This window comes from Dermochelys coriacea, chromosome 17 (genome assembly GCF_009764565.3).
Source record: "Dermochelys coriacea isolate rDerCor1 chromosome 17, rDerCor1.pri.v4, whole genome shotgun sequence".
Taxonomy (NCBI): Eukaryota; Metazoa; Chordata; order Testudines; family Dermochelyidae; genus Dermochelys; species Dermochelys coriacea.
In genome coordinates this window covers 24,340,302-24,356,766 of record NC_050084.1, presented here as the reverse complement: position 1 = coordinate 24,356,766, position 16,465 = coordinate 24,340,302, and the positions used below count along the sequence as shown (strand labels likewise).

General features: G+C 56.3%; 1 protein-coding gene across 1 annotated transcript in view; it reads right to left on the bottom strand.

Annotated features, from left to right (window-relative positions):
- Positions 1-7,910, bottom strand: part of ELN (elastin) — an 81,560-nt gene extending 73,650 nt beyond the window's left edge. Inside the window, exon 1 of the mRNA XM_043499416.1 lies at positions 7,610-7,910. Coding sequence (XP_043355351.1) covers positions 7,610-7,688 — 79 coding nt within the window. The 5' untranslated portion in view covers positions 7,689-7,910. The remainder of the gene's footprint in view (positions 1-7,609) is intronic.
- Between the last annotated feature and the right edge of the window lie 8,555 nt (positions 7,911-16,465).

The following is a 16,465-nucleotide window of genomic DNA, read 5'->3' as shown; positions in this document are numbered from 1 at the left end:
TGCTCACAGCCGGGCAGGTCTCTAGGATCTTGTGCTAAGGAGATTAGCCCCAGACTGCACAGTCGCTATAGACGTGCGAGGCTGGCCCTGGGGGCCCTAACCTGTTGAGATATAAAGCCAACAACCAGACACGAGGAACTGAATTCAGCCCTGGTGCAAGCAATCGCATTGAAACCAACAGAACTGCAACGGTCGCCCATGGGCATCCCCGATCCAGGGGGACTCGTCAGGGGCAGCTCCACATGGCACACTCCAGGGCTCCCGCAGACTTCTCGCCTTCCAGCCAGCACAGAGGCATTTGTTCTCTTGCCCATTGGCGTGGGGCTGAGATTGCAGTGCCCCTCTTGGACCTGCCCCCTCAGCAAGGGCCCGGCTACGAGGCTCTGATAAGATGGGTGGCACCATCTGGCAGGAATCAGAGGCCAGTCACTCGCTGCCATGCGGCTAAAGCTCCATTCAGGGCCCTTGTCCTGGCTTCCAGGAGACCTCTGCCATGCTGGTTCCTGCTGCCAGCTGTGGAGCAGGGGTCACCGGTGCTGGGTGTTGCTGCTTTCCGAGAGGTGGGTGACCGCTTGGCGACCGGAGGCCTTCCTTCACCTCTCTGTCTCTCTGCATCTGGGACAGGAGGGAGCCGGCCACAGACCTTTCCAGGACCTGAAGAGCTTTCAGTAGTGTGCCTGCCCTGGCATCCCTCCACAATCATCTCAGGGCAAGTGTGAGTCAGCTTCTGGATGCTCACCAGCGGCATGGAGACACAAGACCCTGCACCACATGCAGCATTTCGAGACTTAGCAGAGCTCAATTCCGGGCCCTGCGGCGTCCTGGGCCTGGTGCATGTGATTTGAACATGTGTCCCAGCCCAGAGCTCTCTACCTGGCCCGGCCCAGCAGCAACGCCACATGCAGTCGCGTGTCCACCTGCCATCATTTACTGCGGAGCTAGGCGAACAATGCCCAGTGTTTTCAAAACACAGCCCTGCGGGTTTTCAACCCCCTTTGCTTTGCTGGTGCTCAGGTTTGAGCTGCCTTCCAGGGAGCTGGCTTCAGACCCAGCAGCTGTGGAGCTGGTGGTACCATGAATGGTTAATGGAAGGCACACTGGGAATTCACACTGGTCAGAATTTGCACTAAAAACTGGGATTCCAGATGCTTCCCAATCAGGAAACAGAAACATGTGACCAATAGCCTCCATTTCAAACATGGCTGCCTACGGTCGTTCCAAACCGCTGAGCGTCTACAGCTCCCCGTGAAAACACTGCTGAAACAGGCCCCTTCTTAGGTACCTACGTGCAAATTAGGGGGGCTTGCGTTAGGCCCCAGGCCCAGATTTGAAGATTCTGGCTCATGTGTCCACTTCAAAGAGCTTGAATTTTGATTTCCAAACTCGGACAACTCGCCCTGAGTGGTTCATGAATGAACTGCAGATGGCAAATTATTCACTGAAATCACTGGATGAAAGTCATACCCCTGGGGAACGATTAACGAGCAGGAAAAGAGTAGGGTGACCAGATGAAATGGACAAAATATCGGGACACATGGGGGAAGCAAAAAAAAAAAACGGCCGGAGCGGAGTTGCCGAAACAACAACAACAAAAAACCCACCGGAGCAACCAAAGCCACAATATCGGGACCCATGGTGTCCTGACCGTGCATCGGTCAGAACACGGGACAAAGAACTAAAACTCGGGACAGTCCTGATTTTATTGGGACGTCTGGTCACCCTAGAAAAGAGGCAAAATTCAGATTATGAAAGTCTGGCCATATCTGGGAACCTGCAAGCCATCATCAGGTGTGCAGCACAAGAGTGGGAGACAAGTGGACTGAAAACGGGGCCATGCCTGCTGCACAGGTACAGGCAATAGGGCAGCTCCCGTCCCCACACCCAGCTGCTGTGCACTGTACTTATCTGCTGCACAAAAAGCAGAGCAGGGGCGAGCTCACAGCAGCATTGTGGCCTCTGCCAGCAGGAGGCACTGGAGGGAGTAGGAACAGCACAGGCTTTGAGACGCTCCTCCAGGCGGCAGGGAATGGTGCAGAAGTACTAGCTGCAGGGAGCACCAGCCTCGTAGAGAGTGGAAGAGCACTAGTTCCCAGCCTGCCCCAGCGGGAGGTGCTGGAGTGACCAATGCAGGAGTGTAGGCGCCATTTCTGGAGGGCCCCAAGTGAGGAGGGGGCCCAGATGGGGCAGAGTGCATTGCACAGAACAAAGGCCTCTCTGTCCGTCTCGCTGTGGGCTCAGAGACACAGAGCTCAGAGCGCGGTGTCAGGAGCTGCCAGTCCCCAGAAGCCCCCTGCGGGCGGCCTGGGCTTCTCGCAGCCTGACACGTGCCTCGGAGGTGCTCAGTGAGCATGTGACTGTGACAGGCTGAGTCTGCTCAAGAGCAGCCTGTGCTAATCGCCTTACTGTGGAGCTGGGCCGGGGCAGGCGCAGGCACTGGCTTCTCAGCGGCTTTGGGCCTGACTCAGGCATGCTCGCATTATGCCCGGTGATGCAGCAGGCAGGTGGCGGGATGGGCCTGGGCAGTAAACGCCACAGGCGTGGGGCCCTGCGTTCCAGGCCGATGTGATCCAGCCTGGGCTGGGAATCACTCTCCATGGTCCCTGCTCCCTGGCCCGCGGGACTCCTGCCCTTTGCAGCCCGGGAGCCCGTGTGGACAGGATTCGTCAGGGCAGAGCTGGGAGACGAAGCCAGCAGCCCGCCTGGCCTGGGAGTGCTTGATGCGATGGCTCGCCCAGCCGGGTTCTTCCACTTCAAGGCTGTGGAGGGAGTGCAGTGTACGGCTGCCAACGGGCAGCAGGGCCCCACCCGAGTTGGGAAGAGAGCCCTGGCCTCTCCCGCTTCCCCAGCACCACTTGCCCCACCGCCTACACGGGGCAGGGGAGAGGCACACCCCAGGTCTACAGGTGTGTCTCTGGGGGGCCAGCCCTGTGGGCACAGAGACCCCACGGGCAAGGGCGGAGGCGAGGGGAGTCTGCACAAACAGCAGTTCCCTGGCAGGGTCGGGCCCACTGGAGGCAGATCCCCTGCACCTCCCCACTAGGCAAGCCCCACGGCTGCGCTCACTCTTCCCCCCCCACCGCCAATGCCAGCCCCGCCCCACGGCTGCGCTCACTCTTCCCCCCCCACCGCCACTGCCAGCCCCGCCCCACGGCTGCGCTCACTCTTCCCCCCCCACCGCCAATGCCAGCCCCGCCCCACGGCTGCGCTCACTCTTCCCCCCCCACCGCCACTGCCAGCCCCGCCCCACGGCTACGCTCACTCTTCCCCCCCCACTGCCACTGCCAGCCCCGCCCCACGGCTGCGCTCACTCTTCCCCCCCACCGCCAATGCCAGCCCCGCCCCACGGCTGCGCTCACTCTTCCCCCCCCACCGCCAATGCCAGCCCCGCCCCACGGCTGCGCTCACTCTTCCCCCCCCACCGCCAATGCCAGCCCCGCCCCACGGCTGCGCTCACTCTTCCCCCCCACCGCCACTGCCAGCCCCGCCCCACGGCTGCGCTCACTCTTCCCCCCCCACCGCCACTGCCAGCCCCGCCCCACGGCTGCGCTCACTCTTCCCCCCCCACCGCCACTGCCAGCCCCGCCCCACGGCTGCGCTCACTCTTCCCCCCCCCACCGCCAATGCCAGCCCCGCCCCACGGCTGCGCTCACTCTTCCCCCCCCACCGCCAATGCCAGCCCCGCCCCACGGCTGCGCTCACTCTTCCCCCCCCACCGCCAATGCCAGCCCCGCCCCACGGCTGCGCTCACTCTTCCCCCCCCACCGCCACTGCCAGCCCCGCCCCATGGCTGCGCTCACTCTTCCCCCCCCACCGCCACTGCCAGCCCCGCCCCACGGCTACGCTCACTCTTCCCCCCCCACCGCCACTGCCAGCCCCGCCCCACGGCTGCGCTCACTCTTCCCCCCCCACCGCCACTCCCAGCCCCGCCCCACGGCTGCGCTCACTCTTTCCCCCCCACCGCCACTCCCAGCCCCGCCCCACAGCCACTCCTAGCCCCGCCCCACAGCTACGCTCACTCTTCCCCCTCCACCGCCACTCCTAGCCCCGCCCCACGGCTACGCTCACTCTTCCCCCCCACCGCCACTGCCAGCCCCGCCCCACGGCTACGCTCACTCTTCCCACCCCACCGCCACTCCCAGCCCCGCCCCACGGCTACGCTCACTCTCCCCCCCCCCACCGCCACTCCCAGCCCCGCCCCACAGCTACGCTCACTCTTCCCCCCCACCGCCACTGCCAGCCCCGCCCCACAGCTATGCTCACTCTTCCCCCCCACCGCCACTCCTAGCCCCGCCCCACAGCTACGCTCACTCTTCCCCCCCCACCGCCACTGCCAGCCCCACCCCACAGCTACGCTCACTCTTCCCCCCCACCGCCACTCCTAGCCCCGCCCCACAGCTACGCTCACTCTTCCCCCCCACCGCCACTCCCAGCCCCGCCCCACAGCTACGCTCACTCTTCCCCCCCACCGCCACTCCCAGCCCCGCCCCACCGCCACTCCTAGCCCCAACCCACAGCTACGCTCACTCTTCCCCCCCACCGCCACTCCCAGCCCCGCCCCACCGCCACTGCCAGCCCCGCCCCACAGCTACGCTCACTCTTCCCCCCCCACCGCCACTCCTAGCCCCGCCCCACAGCTACACTCACTCTTCCCCCCCACCGCCACTCCTAGCCCCGCCCCACAGCTACGCTCACTCTTCCCCCCCACCGCCACTCCCAGCCCCACCCCACAGCTACGCTCACTCTTCCCCACCCCACCGCCACTCCCAGCCCCGCCCCACGGCTACGCTCACTCTTCCCCACCCCACCGCCACTCCCAGCCCCAGCCCACCCCACCACCATTCCCAGCTCCACCCCACAGCTACGCTCACTCTTCCCCACCCCACAGCCACTCCCAGTCCCGCCCCACCCCACAGCTATGCTCGCCCTGCCCCACCCCACAGCCACTCCTGGCCCCACCCCACCTCCATGCTTGCCCCACTGCACCCACTCCCACCAAATTTCTTCTGCCCCCACCTCCTGCCATGCTCACTTTGCCCCATCACCACACTCTCTCTGCTCCCACCGCCCTGCCCCCCCACTCCCCTGCCACGCTTGCTCTGCCCTCACTCCACAGCCCCTGCCATCCTGCCCAGCAGAGTGGTGTGGGTGCTCACGGCTGGCTTTGCAGGGGTGCTGCAGCTCAAGGTGGGGGTATCCTGCACTGTGCCTACTCCCAGCACATCTGTGCCATGCTGCAAGGAGTAAAGCTTCATCCTTGTTTTCATAAATCCACAGGTGGAAACTCCCCTAGCCTGCACGTCTGCCCAGCTGCGCTGACTCCCTCCAGGGCTCCGCACGGCTCACAGGCTGGGACACCCTCGGACAGCCGGCTGAGAACTGGGGCTGGGTCAAAGCCCCCAGACGTCTCAGAGCAGCATTTCAGAGCCCAGGCTCCCGCCCAAGTGGGAGCATCTGCACGGCAAGTTTAGCCCTGTGGCGCCAGCCCGCGAACCTGAGTCCATAGACATGGGTCTGATACTCCCTGCCGGGGGCTTCGCCATGTAGATGTCCCTGAAATGCCACTGGGCTCTGCCCTGGAGCTTCCTGCTTCCTGGGCCATGGTCAGGGAGGCTGTGAGCAGCCAACTCTGCCCTAGTGATTGCCAGCATTCTCCCCAGAAAGGGCGCCTCTCTCCCCCACCTGTGATCTAGGTTCCCATCCAACCGCAGTGGGATCCTACCCTGCACAGCTGTGAGGAGCTGCCTGCCCTGGGTCCTGGGGGATAAGTGCAGAGAATTGTGGCCTGTTTGTGGATGGCTCCTCTCTACGGGGGCCCAGGAGTCCTGGCACCCGTGCTGAGCATTCCAGGGGTTGCTGACCCCCAAGGGTGGGCCTGAAGAGCTCTTCTCTGGGGAGGGGGGCAGCATAGCCAATGGTGACCCCCCCTTCCACCCACTGCCCTGCTAGTGCCTCTCCAGCTGCAATGTGCATTGTGAACTACAGGCTGCATTTTCATCCCTTTTGCCTTCGGGAGTGATCCACACGGGCTGTGTCACAACACACACACACAGTGCTCCACACGGGCTGTGTCACAACTACACACACACACACACAGTGCTCCACACGGGCTATATCACACACACAGAGTGAGCCGCATGGGCTGTGTCACACCTACACACAAACACAGTGTTCCAAATGGGCTGTGTCATACATTTACACATATACACACGGCGATCTACATGGGCTGTATCAGAACTACACATCCACACCCACAGTTATCCACCTGGGCTATGTCACACACACACACAGAGTGATCCGGATGGGCTGTGTCACATACCCACACAGTGATCCACATGGGCTGTATCACGCCTACACACAAACACAGTGTTCCATACTGGCTGTCACACATATACCCATATACACACAGGCACTCACACACACACACACACACACACACACACATAGAATAATGCACTTGGGTGTTGTCTCACATACACAAAGTGATACACAAAGACTGTGTCACATGCACTGCGAATTATACACAGGGGCTTTGTTTCTCTTTCTCTCTCTCTTTCATACACCCACACACTGAAGGTGCTACACATGGACTGTGCCATACATACACACGCATACAAGCACACACACATAGAGTGCTCCAAACAGGTTGTATCTCTCACATCCACACATCAAGGGTGCTATGAACAGGTTCTATCACACCCACACCTGCAGTGAGAGTGCTACACAGGCACCTTGTCACATACACTCACTGATAGTGATCCACACACGCTGTGTCTCTGTCACACACAGCAAAACACACAGGCTGTGTCAGACACACACAGAATGAGATACGTGTATTGTGTCTCTCACATACACACTGAGGTGGCTACACACAGGCTGTGTCATATGCAGAGGGTAACACAGACAGACACAGAGTGACACGAGATAGTGAGAGTGTGATACACATGGGTTGTGTCTCTCACACACACACACACACACACAGAGTGAACCCCGGACTCTCACACTCACCCCACACCTGCTCTCTGTGTCCCAGTCCCCCATATTGACAGCCCGGCAGGCCCTGGTACCCTAGCTAGGGCTGGGATCTTGCCTTCTGGGATGCGCTAGGGAGGACATTGCATGACCCGGTAGGAGCCCCTCAACAAGCACCTCTACCCCCAGGAGAGCTGCTGTCTAGTGTCAGGCAGGGATCCCCAGGCACGGGGGCTGTGCTCCCAGCTCGACATGCTCCAACTCCTGCCCCAGGGAGAGCCCTAGTGCCATGTCACACCTGGGCATGGCTAGGTGGGAGCAGGTTCTGCGAGGAGCTGTGGATGGGACCCAGGGACGGCAGGGGGAAGTTGAGCCCAGGGGCAGCGCAGGCACGGCAAAGTCTCCGATTGGCTCGGGGGCTTGGTTGAGCTGCTCTGTTCCCAAAGGTGGTTTGTGGCATTAGCAGCCTGCCTGCTGGGCATTCCCCTTCCCTTGGGGACACACTGGCCCCAGAACCAGCTGCCCAGGAGCCTTGTCCCAGCCAGCCAGCGCCTGAGGTCAGGTGTCCCAAGAGAGGTGGCCTGGCTTGGGGCTTAATGGCTGGCTCAGGCTGGGAAGAAGCAGCTATTGCTTTCCTTACCTCCTTGCCGAGAAGCCGGGAGGATGGCGAGGAGGAGGAGGACTCCGGGAAGGAGGGATGCAGTCAGCTGCCTTGCCATCTCTTGAAGCAATGCCCCAGTCCTCTTGCAGCCAGTGTGTTTTATCCCAGAGCCGCTTAATTGTGGCTTCCAAGGCTGTGAGGGGCGAGGGGTGGGGGTTGGCCGAAGGGAGGGGAAGGGAGTTAGGGGAGAGGCACAGGACACTACGTCATTACAAAGGGCAAACACACAAGCTTCTCCAGGCTATTGGGCTTTTTTCCCTTTTTAATTTCTCTCTTGCTGCTTTCTCCAATTCTGGCGCGTCTCTGCCAAGAGAGCGGGGCAGCTGCCAAGAGAGCCTTCAGTGAGAGGAAGGGGGAGGGCTGGCCTGCCGAACGCTCCCTCCCCCCGCACCATAATGGCCAAGCCATACATCGTGCCTCTGGAGGCACGTGGGCACAGCAGGCCCCAGACCCAGCGCCTGGAGCCATTCCTGCCCACTCGCCCCTTGCAGCCCCGGCAGGGCCATCGGTGAGCCCTGCACAGCCTCACCACCCTTGCCAGGCCCGGGCCGGAGCCCCTGCTGGGGGTGCCAGGCTTGTCAGGGGCACAAGTGGCTTGTGGGGGGGCATGCAATATCCCCCCCCCAGAGGCAGGGGAGGCTGGGGCAGCCAGGCAGCGAGGAGGGGATGGGGTGGCAGAAAGAGACTGGCCCTCAGCCCCAGCAGGCCGGGGCAGGGAGGGCAGGGGAAGGTGGGGATGAGAGGCCAGAGATCTTGGTGGATCTGCTTTGGGTTCCTGCTCCCGACTCCTGCTTCCCCCTCCCTATTGCTAATGCTGTTTGTGCTGGACACCCTGCACCTGAACCTGCGCTCACCCTGCAGGGTACCAGGGCCCTGCGCATCCCAGGGCCAAGGGGAACCCAGAGCCCAGGGTTTAACCCTGTCACCGCCAGGACCCTGCCGCCCCATGGGCCGCAGCAGGTGGGCGGAGAGGGAGTCAGCTCTCCGGTCTGGGGGCCAGTCATTGGGATCCCAGCAGTGCCATGTAGGAGTGGCTGGGGGGGAGGGGACTGGCAGGATATTGGGCAGGGAGTGGGACCCCAGCAGCTCTATGTGAGGTGGAGGTGAATGCGGTGAGGACAGTTGTGATGCTGTGAGAGTACAGTGATGGGGGGGGGGGGGCGCCACAGCAGGCCCACGGAGCATGGGGGGATACAGACTGGGGGGGGAGAGTACAGTGATGGGGGGGGTCACAGCAGGCCCATGGGCCGCGGAGGGGATGCAGATGGGAGGGAGGGTACAGTGATGGGGGGTCACCGCAGGCCCATGGGGGGATGCAGACGGGGGGTGAGGGTACAGTGATGGGGGGTCACAGCAGGCCCATAGAACACAGGGAGGGATGCAGACGGGGGGGAGGCTTCTGAGCGTGGGATGTGGATGAATTTGAGGCTAGATGAGAGGCAGGTGAGGTGAGGCTGTGGGGTGACAGGGCCACGTGGGGCAGGGGGAATGCAGGGCTTGGCGAGCGTGCATGAGCAGGTGTGTGGGGTGGTGGAGAACGGGGAGCGGGGCTGTGGGGGGGGGCGTGAGCAATGTCCTGACGCTCCTTCGGTTTCTGTGGTAAGAGCAGATGACTAAGTGGACAGATTTGGGAGTGAGCCAAGCTGGGGCCAAACTGCCATTTACCCAGCAGCCATTAGGGGGCATCCGTGAGGTGTTCAAAAGCCCAAGAACCAGCATTTCCCAACAGAGGCTTCGAAAAGAGAAACCAGAGTTTTATGATGAACATGAGGCCAGAGCGGCTGCAGTGCTCTGCCTCCTCCCTGCCAGAGCACCAGGCTCTGGGGAGCAGCCGGGGACACGCTTCCCCAGCTCCCTCCCCAGCGCAAGCTGTCCTGGGGCACGGGGTGCTTCCCTGCAGGAGATCTCCAGGAGGTCCCATGGGCATGAGAGCCAGCTTCACTTTCCGTCTCCCTCGTGGAAGGAAGAGCCCCTGGAGAGAGCATTGCAGGGCCTGGGGCTGGATGGAGCAACTTTGTGTGGGTGGGTGGGGGGGCAGATGGCACCCCGAAGCAAAGGCCCAGTGGGCAGCTTTTGTAACTGACAGAAGTTTGAGAAGGCTAAAACAAGGGAGGGTGACCCCTGGCACACATGCTCCTACCTCTGCAGAGAGCCCAGGACTGTGATCTCCAGACAGTATGCTCCTCAGGGACCCTAAGCCATAAAGCATTCATTGCCACATGGGTGCGGTGGGGAGACAAGCTTGAGGCATGAGGTGGAGAAAACATCCCAGCTATATGCCGTGCAGGAACTAATAAAGGGGCAGGGAACGTGCCCCCTCACTGGAAAGAGGAGGGGGGCAATGGGAGCTGCACACTCCACAGTTGGTAGCACAGTCAGGCAGCCTGATCGCCAGGTGCCAAGCAGCGGTGCCTCTTGCTAAACTTCAGCAAGAACACTGGAAACCCCACCATCTTGGAACATCAAGTCATTGGCAACTGCCTCTTCCGTGTGAGCACATCACTCCTTGGCTGTGCACATGGAGCGCTCGTATCCTGCTGGCCTCTCTTGCTGCTGCAGGGACACCCAGCTTTGCCACGCATGCCACGGGGGCACACTGATCCCCCCGGCTGGGAAAGAGCAGCTTCGTGAGCATCTTGGGCATGCACATGAGCAACAAGTCCACTTAGCTCCTTCTTTTCCCCTACAGGTGGAGTCAAGAATATGAAGCACTTTGGGATGGCTCCTGAACCTCTGACACCGCTTAAAGAAGTGCTGCTCACATCCCTGCTCAAGACAGTGTCGCTGGGTGTTGACTGTCTGGGCTGTTTCGCCTCCCTGTGCCTTCTAGGAAGCTGCTGATAGCTACAGCCACAGGAAATCTGGGGGACAGTCTACAATATTGGGCAGGGGATGTCTGTTGTAACTTGCTAAGCCAATGAATGCAAACAGCAGGCAAACGCAAACAAGCAGGGTAGTGTCTCCACTGTGGGTGGAAGGGTTTTCAGTAAAATGGACTTTTTATTTCACCTGCTCTTGCTTTCCCTTTGCAAATCCTCACCCTCCATGTGCAGAACCCCTGGTAGGGTGTGTAATGATGTGGGTGTGGCCACAGAGAGAAAAGGGCATCTTCCATGTTGGACAGCGGGCAGGGGCAGAGCACATTGTGGCTGACTGGAGCACGCTGCAGGCCGTCGGTGCTGTGCTATGGACTGTTTAAACAAATGGAATGTAGCTGTTAAACACAAGTGCTCCTTGCCTTTGTGAGAAGAACACCACATGATGCAAGGAGTGGATGGATTTGAGCGTAATCAAGAAGAATTTTCACAGCAATTCCAGACGCCTGAACTGCATTTACCCAGCCAGCAAGGACGGATGGTCTGAAACCACCATGAGAATGAAGGTTTGGGAGCAATGTGGAAGGGATCTGGAAGCATTTCAAACAGAGGTTCTTGGTGTTTATGTCTGCAATGTATGCAGACACGCTGAGCATGCCAGGAAAGTGGCATTACTATTAACCATAGCGGGTACAGCCAGAGATTTATAATAGCTTCCAGCTCTCACCTGTGGAGAGCACGGATTTTGACAAAGTCCTAGCAGTTCAAAGCATAATGTGTACTTAGGAAAAGGGAAACCTATGAAAGATTCCTGCTCCTCACAGAGTATCAAAGACACAAGGGATGGAGGAATGAGGTACAGACGTGAAGCTAGGATGCCAATGTTGCAGTTTGGGCCTTAAGCGATTCCCTGCTCAAGGACAGCCTGGTGGGGCGCTATAGTGAGCAATCACTTGGAGCCTGTGAGCATCTGACTTTAGAAAAAGCTGCACAAACCGGTACAGCAATGCAGCCAGCAGAACTGCAGGGGCAGGCGGTGTGGGAGGAGGAGAGCTAGAAAACCACACACGAGGGTATCAGGCAGGAGAATGGGAAGATGAGCATGGGATGAACACATAGGAGCAAATCAGGCAGGGCAGAGAAAGAAAGCCCAAATCTGCCACAGACAGACAGCCCAGATGCCTGCGTGGGAGGTGTGGACATGAACATGGGTAAAGAGATTGTCAAGTATTGGGCAAAAGTGCAGAGTCTGCCTGAAGGACAACCATTCCATACAGCAATTCAGGCAAACAAGACCTGTACATGCAATGAAGGACTCCAGTGATGAGACATTGAGCATTAATTCCATGCAGCAGCTGATACTGGCAGACAAAAGTTGGCCCATTTCACTGAATGGCCTGCACATTACATACAGGTTGGACACAGGCGCTGAAATCGATGGTACTCCCACAATTGTGGTGCAATCTGCCAAACAGACTTTCACTGATGTAGCAAACCCATGTCCTGAAAACATACAGTGGGCTGCCTGTGTCAGCAGTGGGAAGATATTGCCATATAACAACAGAGAAGTAAAGAACCCAGATTTACCCAGATTACAGGGGACAGAACACCTTCTTGGGGGGGGGGGGGAGACGCACGCGATTGTTTGGGGGTGAGACACAAGTTGTTTTCTGTAGAACAATTCTTGACTCAGAATGTCACAACATTAGTGAAGAAATGTGAAGGTGCGGTTCCAAAGATTTGAAATGATAAAAAGGCATCGAAAGGGAAGATGCACCACCACCTGTCCGACATGCAGCCAGGAATGTAGTGTGGCCCTGAGAAACACATTTCAGAAAGGACTTCATGCGTCATCTCAATGGACACGATGGAAGAAGTGGAGCAGCCAAGAAGATGGGTGTATTCCCTGGTGACGGTGGAGAAGGAATTGGGAGCACTGGGCTTGTGTTTAGACCCCAGAGAATTGACAGGCTTCAGAGGAGCGGCCGTGTTAGTCTGTATTCGCAAAAAGAATAGGAGGACTTGTGGCACTTTCGAGATGCTCAAATAAATTTGTTAGTCTCTAAGGTGCCACAAGTCCTCCTGTTTTTTTTTAGAGAATTGAAAGTAAGCACGAGGAAGGAGCATTATCACTCCTTAACCAGACATGAAATCCTAGGGAACATTGAAGGTGACGTATTTTTCACCATTTTCAATGCATGCAGTAGGTCTTGGCAAAGTCTTCTGACTCAAGAGTTCATGATTTTGCTCATTAACACACCTTTGGGTAGGCACTGTTTCCAACATCATCCGTTTGGAATTTGCTGTGCACCCAAAGTATTCCAGTGGACTATTCAGCAGCCCCCGGATGTTGCTGATGGAGTCAGGGTGTCAATAGATGATATTTCATATGGGACACCACGGAACATGAACACAGTGATAGGTTTCAGAGTAGCAGCCATGTTAGTCTGTATTCGCAAAAAGAAAAGGAGTACTTGTGGCACGTTAGAGACTAACAAATTTATTAGAGCATAAGCTTTCGTGAGCTGCAGCTCACTTCATCGGATGCATTTAGTGATAGGCTTGCACAAGTCCTGCAGGTTGCTGTGGCCAATGGCCTGAAAGTGAACAAAGCAAAATGCCAATTCTAGAAAAAGGAACTCTTGTGTTTGGGGGAAACTCTAGCAGAAAGTGGTGTCAGGCCAGATCCTACAAAGCATATAAGTTGCCCTATGAATGCCAGGCCCAGACCAAAAAAGGGTCTACAGAGGATCCGGGGTGTGGTGAATCTATTGGGAAATTCATTGACCATCTGACTGCTAAAGCATACAAGAAGGATACTGCTCCAGGTTGTGGCATGGAAGTGGCCTGAAGAACATGAGTCTGATGTAAAAAACTGAAAAGATTATTCACCAGTGCACCTACAGAGTGAAATTTTGATGTGTCCTGTGCTACAAAAGTTCTACAGATGTCTCTGAAGACGGACTAGGAGCTGTGCTATCATGAAGAAAAGACAGTGCCGGGAGACCTGTGCATACTCACCCAGAGCCTTCCCAAACCCGGATATGTCAATTTTCAGAGTAGCAGCCGTGTTAGTCTGTATTCGCAAAAAGAATACATCCGATGAAGATGCATCCGATGAAGGGAGCTGTAGCTCACAAAAGCTTATGCTCAAATAAATTTGTTAGTCTCTAAGGTGCCACAAGTCCTCCTGTTCTTTTTCCAGATATGTCAATGTCATTGGTTTTATAAAAGAAGACAGATGAGTAGAACGGCTGCTGTGGTGGTGTGAGGATTGGAGGGCGGCTGCATTGGCCACAGGGCAGAGTTCTGGACAGTAGGGGCAGAACAGACTTCCATCATTGGGTTCTGTTATGTTTACACAGGCTTGGAAGGATTCAGTTTTTATCAGTAAATGTCGATTTCACTGTACACAAACCCACAAAAAGGATTTCCATCGCTAATAATCAACATTTGCAGAAAGGCAATATAAGAAACACACTGCATAAGAACTTATTAGAGTTTGATTTCAGGATATCTACTTTGTATATTTGACACGTGATGTTGATAATTTGTGATTTAGCTGTTTTTGAATCTCAGTGTCTACCATCATTAAATAATCACTGTCTCCCTCTCTTTATTTCTGATGCCTCAGAATTTCCTGCAACTGTGAAAATGGAAATAGATAAAAACTGGGGAAAAAATGCTTAAAACCCATAATTTTGCACACCTGTGAACATTTTTATGACTAAAAGCAGAAAAAATGCTTAAAAATTATCCATCAAAATTATAAAACAAGAAAAATGGAATTCTGCGGAGCCTATATTTAAATAAAACCAATGCAGCATTCAAAACAAGTTCTCTTCATAGCATCATAGAGTGTATGGCCAAAAGGGATCATTAAATCATCCAGCCTGACCTCCTGTATACACACGCCAGAAAATTTCATCCAATTACCCCTGTATTGAGCCCAATAGCTTGTGTTTGGCTGAAACATCTCTTCCAAAAAGATGTCCAGTCTGGATTAGCAGACACCGAGAAACAGAAAATCCAGTACTTCCTTTGGTAGTTTGTGCCAGGATTAATCACGCTCACTCTTAAAATGTGCACTTTATTTGAATTTGAGGGGGTTTAACTTTCAGCCATTGGTTCTTGATCTGCCTTTCTTCAATAGATGAAAGAGCGCATTAATACCCACTGTTTTCTCCCTCTGAAAATGCTGATCATAGAATATCAGGGTTGGAAGGGACCTCAGGAGGTCATCTAGCCCAACCCCCTGCTCAAAGCAGGACCAATCTCCAATTTTTGCCCCAGATCCCTAAAGAGCCCCCTCAAGGATTGAACTCACACCCCTGGGTTTAGCAGGCCAATGCTCAAATCACTGAGCTATCCTTCCCCTAAATGATCTCTCTGTGTTCTAACCAGATTGAATGGTTTAAGGGTACTGTGATGGGGTGTATGTACTCCGCATTGGGCCACAGGGGACGGACCAACCCCTGTGGGCCCAGGAGGCCGCGCCCTCTTTCTCCTGCTGCGCATGCTCCAGATGGAAGAGCCAGATAAAAGGGGGCAGCCCCGTTCAGTCAGGTTGGCTATGGAGGAGGAAGGATGTGTACTGCAGGTTCCTGCAGAGGTGACTGCGACACTCCAAGCGGTAGAGCCCCAGGACCCGGACTGTGCTGCAGGTGGCTCTCTGACTGCGGAGCCAAGCTGCTGCCAGCTGAGGAGGTGCCCAGGACACAACTTGTGGTAGGAGTGACCCAGGGAAGGTGGTAGAACCAGATGCCTGAACCCCTAATGGGGAGTTGCCCGGGTTCATAGGGCCCTGGGTTGGAACCCAGTGGAGAGGGCGGGGCCGGATCCCCCTACCAGAGGCCACCAGGCATAGCTGCTGTCTGTCTATTTGAGAGGATAGGCATGGACCTAGCGGGACCCTTAGAGAAAAGCGGTTCAGGGTTCCACTACATATTCGTGGCGGTGGACTATGCAGCACGATACCCTGAGGCTGTCCCCTTATGCTCAAGGACTGCAAATGCCATAGCAAAAGAACTCTTGGAAATGTTTGCCCGAGTCGGGCTACCAAAGGAGATACTGACAGACCAGAGTCCCTGATACAGGTACATCTACACAGCAATTTTTAGCCACACAGCCTAAGTCAGCTGACCTGAGCCAGCTGCAGCCATGCCGTGGGACTTTTACTCCAGTGTAGATGTACCCTAAGCCCATCAGCGCAAGGCATTTTCTGCAGCCCTTGAATCATTTTTGTGGCTTTTTTTCTGCAACCTCTCCAATTTTTGAACATTCTTTTTACAACGTGGACCCCTGAGCTGGCTGCAACTGTGGGGGAAGTGGGGTGCTCAGGAAGAATTTATGAATCCTGGATTGTTGACCTGGTTATTGAGATATTTTCTGTATGACTGTGGCAGGGGGTTTGCTGCATTAATGGTTGAGTTTAACAGTAGGCTGCAGGGAAACATACAGGAAGCCCCGCAATAACCACCTATCTGCCAACAATCACAGGACAAGGCAAGAAGCCAGAAATTGGATGGCCAACACTGGGCTGGGGCAGCAACCCAAGGCTGAGAAACTGAGAGATGAAGGACGTCTGGGGCGATAAACAGAGCCAGAGCCTCAAGCAGGGGAGAGAGACAGTTCTGGGGAACAGACAGTCACCCAGATTCTGGGATCTGGTATCAAGGAAAGGAGGCTGGTTTAGGGTCTGTGCTGGGGACGGTGATCCTTTGGTCAGCCAGGCAGGCGGATATACCTTTTGTTGTTTTAAAATAGTTTTTTCTTAAATTGTGCTTTGTTCTTACTGTTAAGATTGAAAAAGACTTTGGTTTAAGAAGGCTGTGTGGTCACAGCTCCCAAAGGGAAGACCCATAGGTACCAAACCCAGCTGGATCTGCAAGATAGGCATGGTGGATACCCCAGCTGCTGTAGCCCAAGACCTGGACTAGGAGTTGGAGAATCACATGGTTCCATCCCAGGAGAGGAAAAGGCCTGAGAGCTGATGGGGTACATTCAGAGAGACCCCAGA